The sequence below is a fragment of the Physeter macrocephalus genome, chromosome 1, assembly GCF_002837175.3.
Source record: "Physeter macrocephalus isolate SW-GA chromosome 1, ASM283717v5, whole genome shotgun sequence".
Lineage (NCBI taxonomy): Eukaryota > Metazoa > Chordata > Mammalia > Artiodactyla > Physeteridae > Physeter > Physeter macrocephalus.
Window position 1 is genome coordinate 100,331,507 of NC_041214.2, and position 7,637 is coordinate 100,339,143.

At 34.3% G+C, this 7,637-nt stretch overlaps 1 protein-coding gene across 2 annotated transcripts in view; it reads right to left on the minus strand.

The window, feature by feature from the left end:
• Nucleotides 1-7,637, minus strand: part of ATP6V1A (ATPase H+ transporting V1 subunit A) — a 59,789-nt gene that overhangs the window by 15,401 nt on the left and 36,751 nt on the right. For both annotated transcript variants that reach the window (XM_024120054.3, XM_055085225.1), the window contains 4 exons: nt 6,349-6,477; nt 4,321-4,535; nt 3,904-4,041; nt 2,488-2,639 (listed from right to left, as the gene is read on the minus strand). In XM_024120054.3, coding sequence (XP_023975822.1) covers nt 2,488-2,639; nt 3,904-4,041; nt 4,321-4,535; nt 6,349-6,477 — 634 coding nt within the window. The remainder of the gene's footprint in view (nt 1-2,487; nt 2,640-3,903; nt 4,042-4,320; nt 4,536-6,348; nt 6,478-7,637) is intronic.

Below are 7,637 nucleotides of genomic sequence, written 5' to 3' on the forward strand. Positions count from 1 at the left end.
GAGACCATCCAAGGTTTGTGGGAGTACACAGGAAGGAGTACAAAGTCTGACAGTGGATGGGAGTGGGGTTAGGGAATTCTTTCCGAAAGAAGCTAAGACCTGAAAGAAAATAGAAATTAGCCAGATACAGGGAAATAACATTCCACATAGAGGGAATAGAATGCCCAAAGCTCCAGGGGCAAGGGGGAGCATTGCTTGAAGAATTAAAAGTCCTTCGTTAAGCCTGGAAGATGGTGCATAAGGAAGCAGTTGGGCAGGCAAGTGGCTGAGAAAATACTGGAAGGTAAGCAATAGCCAGATCATGGGTGGCTTTGTAAGGAGTTAAGGAGTGTGTGTTTGTCTTGAGAGCAATAAAGAGCTCTGAAGGGTTTCAAGCAAAATTGTGCAAAATTGTGCAGGATCACATATGAGTTTTAGTTGGATCACTATGTAATATGGACAACCAGTTGGAAAGAAGGCAAAACTGAAGATGGGAAGTCTGATTAAATGAGTTTATTACAGGTATTAGGGTAAGATCCTTAATTATAGTCATGGAGTAGAGATGACAGATGCAGATAAAAAATATTTGGGGAATAGAATAACAGCATTAGTTCACTAATTAGATGTGGGAGGGTAAAAATGATACTTGAGAGAAGTCATAGATTTTAGATTAGGCATTCACTGGATGTATGATAATGACATTGGTTGAGAGAGGCAGCAAAGTTTCAAGGAAAGGAGTGGTGATTAAGATGATGATTTTAGTTTTAAACATACTGACTTTGAGGCACCTATAAAATATTCAAAAGGAGAGGTATAATCAGAAGTGGATATATGAGTCTGGAACTCAGAAGAGATCTGAGATGAAGATACAGGTTTAGAAATCATCATATATAGATGAACATTTAAGTCTCGAGAGAGAATGAAGTCATCCACAGAGGGTAAGACGTATAATGAGGAAAGAAAAGGGAAAACCTCTAAGAAATATCAAAATTAAGGGAGAAGGAACCTGCAACGGAGAATAAGCAATAGCTTCTTGTAGACAGAAGCTAACTGGAAAAACAAAGAAAGAGGGTGTTTCAAAGAGGAAGGAGTAGAAAGCAATATCCAATATCCAAAGTTGTAGGAATTAAGAAAACAGTAAAACTTATTGAATTGGGAGTGACTGATGATGTTAGTGAGAGTAGTTTCGGTTGAGGGGTGGCGCTACGGGCAGAGCAGTAGTGAATTAGTGGGAAAAGTGGAGACAACCAATTTACTTTTTTTAAGAGGTTTGGCTGTGAAGATAGGGAGAAAAGTAGTGGAAGGTAGAAAGGGGAAAAAGGTCGACGGTAGATTTCTTCTCATTAGATGGGAGATAAAGAGAATATCACTTAATGGGAGGTCTTTGAGGAAACATGAGGTGGGATAAACTCCAGAAAAAGGAGAGAAGTAAGGGATGGATGGGAATGTACATTAACTGATGGAGTTCCAAATCTGATGGCCTCTCATTTCTCTGTGAAGGATCTAGCATGATCATTTGTTGAGAATGAAGGAGAAAAAAGACTGGAGTTGAAGCTCTGAGGCAAGTGGAGAGATTTGAAATAGTCACTGAGGAGAGGAGAATGATAATTAGGGAAATGCTGAACGACTGTGCCACAGTGGTGAGATACCAACTTGCACTTATTTATTTTTCTCAGCAGCCTGTGTGTAGATTTGGGAGAAGGAGATAGCAGGACTGATTCATAGTTGATATTTCGCCAGGTGGGCGTGACAGAAGACAAAGGAACCAAGAAAATTTAAAATACTGACAGATGTTAGTAAAAGTTATAGACTATTAAATTTAAACTGGATAGTGAAGGATATGGAAACAGGAGGAACTGACTAAATAAGAAGAGTCAAAGTACTGAAGATCTTATGAGAGAGTAATAGTGAGAACAACACACAGAGTAGGTTTAAAGGTAAGAGGCTGAAGAGTAAGTGAGACATACATGGGTTGGTGATCAGAAGTTGAAAGAATTACTACATCACTGCTTCAGTCTTTTCTGTGAATTAAATGATGAAGTTATTTGTTAAAAGTAAAGCAGAGTATGATGATGCCTAAGATTTAAAAAGAAAGGAGGTTTTTAAGCAGGTGATGAAGAAAATGGCAAAGAGCAGACTACAAAGTAAGAAAGATTGCTGGGTAGCATAGAGAACCCAGTTGATGTTAGAAGTCTTCAATTTATAGTGACACCAATCTACTGATTCTAGGATAACTTAAGAAAAATAGTTATATTGTTTTGGCACACATTTCCTTCTGGAAATTTCATTTTTTCAGAAAGTTTTAGAAATAATGCTTTCCTTTTGCAACTGTGAAAAAATAAATTTTCTTCAACAGTTTGATTCTCTAAATAAGCACTTGTAAAATATATTTCTCTAGATAAAACGTATTATAGGATTAGCACATAAAATCTTTATCTATAAAGAAGTGAAACAATAAGCACATATAATAACTCTGAGGGAAAACCACGGGACACAAATCAAACTTACGGAAAAAGGGCATCAAGGACTCTCTGGCCAGTCAACAGAGGATGATTAGCTGGCAACTTCTCAGTGACAGGCCGAACCTGACGTACAGGCCATACTTGGACCATGCTGAACTTCTCCTTTATACCTTCAAATTCAAGCTCCAACACAACATCCTACAAAAATACAGCAGGACTTTAAGTACATTATAAGCATTTCTTCCTCTAAAATCAAAGTAATGCCAGATTTCTCTTTGGGGGTTAGGGAGGTGGTATGTGGAAGTGGGGAGGGAGATTTATACTTTTTTATTGTAAATCTTTACATACTGTTCTAATGTTTTTTAAACCAGGTGCATTATTACTGTTTTAATGATTTTTTAAAAAAGCTTAGAAGTTTTGGAGAAAGGAGTATCTCAAGTAATAGAGGGATAGTTAAATAAATTACATGAATATGCACAGGAAAAATTCTTGAAGGGTACAGAAGATACTCCTGGGACTGAGGGAGGGAAGAAATGAAAGCTTTCATAATTTATTTTCCATTCTTTATTTGCTTACTTTATTATAATGCTCTTATACTGCTTTAATGAAAAATACTAATCTATTAAGAACCCTAACATATTTAATAAAGTTAAATATTTTAAATTATTTACAAAAGCAAAAAGATAATGAGTAATACTCTAACATTTGTGAACACTGAGATGGTTCTAACTATTCACAAACAATCTCAAAGTCCATAGACCTATAGACATCTGTAATCTTGTTGATGCACGAATCTGAATTGTCTGCTTCGGGGTTTTCTTTCAAGTATAGGTGAGTCTCTAAGCTAGTGAGTAAGGTTAGCTGACTGCCCAGAATCCCGATCTTAATTCTTTTGTTCTGTATATGTTGTAGAGCACAGACTGATTCTTGTGAAATGATTAGAAAATTATCTTTTATCATATTTTATTGGGAAAAAATTATATGCTACAATGATCTTCTCAATAAAGCTATCTTCATACCCACAAAGATTATCATGCATCTACTGTATTTGGTATGATGTGACTATCAATAACATTAAAGGACTAAGTTTTAAATGGCTCACCCAGAGTAAGAACTTATATAATCCATTCTACAATTCATTATGTGAATAGAGATTGACAAAAAGATCAAAGTCTATTCTATGCCTAAAGAATCAGAGGTTTAAATAATGTAGCATAAGTTAAGAAGGTAGGAAAATACTATACTAGCTATTTCTCTTCAAAAAGAAATAATATATTTTGTTTTTTGTATTCCCAAGCTCAAGTTTTAAAGAAAAAAATCTTAAATAAAAAAATAATTATGGGAGTAACTTAAAACATACACATTAAATATGAACTCTGTAACTATTCAGAGTACTAAAACTGGGCAACTATCACATATAAGTGGGGCCACTCTTGTGAGATAAAGTTTATATGATACTTACAGAGGTATCGTAATTTCCAGGTGGAGCAATGTAAGTGACAGTTCCTCTGTTTCGTGGGGGCAACATGATTTTGTGTTTGATGAGGGAGTTCTCGATGACAATTCCATAAATATCTCCACCAGTGATGTGACTACCAACCTAGAGAACAAATGCACTTGTTTAATGTTTAAATGAATGTCAAGCCATTTAATGTTCAATAAACGTCAAGCAGACTCACCCTTGCTATTATTTAAATCATTTGCTTCACTTATCAATAGAACACATTTGTTCTATAATCCTTCTAGTGGAGCTAAAAAAAAGATGTAAACTATGCTTCTTTGGTCTATTTTTATTTTGACTAAGAGTACAAAATAGTTCAGTAAACACTCTTTTCACACTCTTTCACCAATTCTAGAAATTTAGGTTACAAAGACATACCCGTAGGTTTTTGCAAGGTGTGAAATCCCATTTGACATCTCTGCTAAGAGCAGACACATTTACTCCTCTGGGAATGTAAATACTTTGAGTCTGACTGCTGATATCCGACAAAGGTCTTTGAATACCATCAAAAATGGCTCCCATAATGCCAGGACCAAGCTCTACTGAGAGGGGTTTACCAGTGCGGAGTACAGGATCTCCAACAGACACACCAGCTGGAAACGGCAGTTGAGAAAAACTCACTATGAAAGATTAGAGATACTATAAAAAGGAAATACCACAGTTTAACAGGAAATGATACATAAGGCGCTAAACCTGAGATTCTCAAACTTTTAGTCCACAGCATCCTTAGTGTTTCAGTAACTTTTTCATAGTGACCTACAACAAAAGATATATATATATATAAAATAATTCCATCTATTAAATAATTATGTCCAAACATCTTAATATATGTGTATGTCCTAACAACTAAGTAGTACTTTGAAAAATAGACATAAATTGAAAGAAAAAAGAACATTTTAATTTCATTTTAAAATAATCTCAATTCTTACAAACGGGATTTATGTGCCTGTTGGGTATTCTACAATTTCCAAACCTTGGAGTCAGAATGAATACTCATCCCACATCATTTTTGTATGACACTTGGTTTTTAGCTTAGCAATTGCCAAAACTCAGCGTCACAAAGATATGATATCATCGACAAGAATATAGTACAAATAATAAAAATGTTTATTATCTCAAGCTACTAGTTCTCGTGGTGTCTGACAAAATGTCTAATATTCCCGTGTTTACCGTAAAACCTTAAAATATCCTGGGGCACCCACATGAGTTTGCTGCAGCTGCCCAGAGTGCCCTGGTGCACAGTTTGGGAACCACAGGCTTAAAATAGAAGCAAAAGCCTCTCCATCATACTTTGTTTCAACTATACTGGTGAGGAATATCAGTTCCCTAAAAAGGATATTAGGATCTGGACAAAAACTTAAACTCTTAAGACTAAGAAACAACCAAAAAAATCTTTAGACTTAACAATCATTAAGGGATTTATTAATAAATGTTGGTATAGTCATAAGCTGGAATTCTATGTAGCTGTAAAAAAGACTAGGCACTTCTATGAATTTTTTAAGAAAGATCTCCAAAATATATTTTCATTTCCAACATTTGATTATGAAATATTTCAAACCTACAGCAAAGCTGAAAGAATTTTACAGTGATCTACCATAAACATTGTACTATATTTATCACATATTTATCCATCTTCCACCACACATATATTTTTAAGTGAAAAAAACAAGGTGCAGAACAGTGCATATAATATGCTATCTTTTGGGGAAAAAAGGAAATAAAAATAAAAATAAATATTTATATTGGTTCATATAACAAACTAGAAGGATACAAAATAAATGGAACTAACAAAATGGGCTGCATGAATGCATGCCTGTTTTGAAAATTGGCCAAATACAGGATAACAAAGGCAGAGCGGGTTCTCTCTACACACATGTTCATTTGTTTATTTTAAATCTTCAAACCATGTAGAAGACTAAATAAAAGATAAACCTAACAATAGAAAAAAATCCTTTTGATTAGTGATGATTTCATAGCTATGAAGACTCTTAATTTTATTAAAAATTTCAAATTAAAAATTTTAATTTTATTAAAAATTTTCAGATTTTGTTTAGAATTAGCACTCCAATACTGACAGAGAGAACAGGTACCATAAGCATATATTTTAGTATGGCAAAAGAGCTGTACCAAATAAAACTTAATTAAGTAGCCAAAGAAGTAGTGCTGATCTTGAGAATAAGAGCAATGAAATATTAAGAGCAATGAAAGGTCAGGACATAATACTAATTTCTTAAAATAAGAGCACTAATTCTTAGTACCTTTCTTCAATAAACTCCTATATATCAGGTTTCTTAAAAACACCAATATTCCATGTTTCTGATACCATTGGTGCTGCTTCTACCTTTGCCATAAATCTTTCAATTCTGATTTATAGAAAATGGCTAGAAATTGAATCAAAAAGGATACAGGTTTCTTCATACACCTGGATAGTGGCCATGTCACCCTCCAATCGGATAATCTCTCCAACCAACTCACTGTGGCCCACTCTCACCAGTTCATACATGGCTGCACCTGCCATGTCACAAGCTGTAACCACTGAAAAGAACAAATGAGTATTAAGGTAATTAAAACATCCAATAAATCCTATAATACACTTCTCTCATATATTCATAGGAAAAATAAAATACCTACTATGGAACATACTATCTCATAAAAAGACAGTTTTAAAATAAAATTATACTTGATTTAAAATACTGTGTTAACTGCAGAAATACAAAGCATCATAAGAGACTACTACAAGAAACTCTATGCCAATAAAATGGACAACCTGGAAGAAATGGACAAATTCTTAGAAAGGTATAACCTTCCAAGACTGAACCAGGAAGAAACAGAAAATATGAACAGACCAATCACAAGTAATGAAATTGAAACTGTGATTTAAAATCTTCCAATAAACACAAACTCTTCCAAAAAAGTGCAGAGGAAGGAATACTCCCAAACTCATTCTATGAGGCCACCATCACCCCGATACCAAAACCAGACACAGATACTACAAAAAAAGAAAATTACAGGCCAATATCACTGATGAATATAGATGCAAAAATCCTCAACAAAATACTAGCAAACAGAATCCAACAACACATTAAAAAGGATCATACACCATGATCAGGTGGGATTTATCTCAGGGACACAAGGATTCTTCAATATGTGCAAATCAATCAATGTGATACACCATATTAACAAATTGAAGAATAAAAACCAAATGGTCATCTCAATAGATGCAGAAAAAGCTTTTGACAAAATTTAACACCTATTTATAATAAAAATTCTCTAGAAAGTGGGCATAGAGGGAACCTATCTCAACATAATAAAGGCCATATATGACAAACCCACAGCAAACATCATTCTCAATGGTGAAAAACTGAAAGCATTTCCTCTAAGATCAGGAAGAAGACAAGGTGGAAGAAAAAGAAATAAAAGGAATACAAATTGGAAAAGAAGTAAAACTGTCACTGTTTGCAGGTGACATGATACTATACATAGTGAATCCTAAAGATTCCACAAGAAAACTACTAGAGCTAATCAATTAATTTGGTAAAGTTGCAGGATACAAAATTAATGCACAGAAATCTCTTACATTCCTATACACTAACAACGAAAGATCATAAAGAGAAATTAAGGAAACAATCCCATTCACCACTGCAACAAAAAGAATAAAATACCTAGGAATAAACCTACCTAAGGAGGCAAAAGAC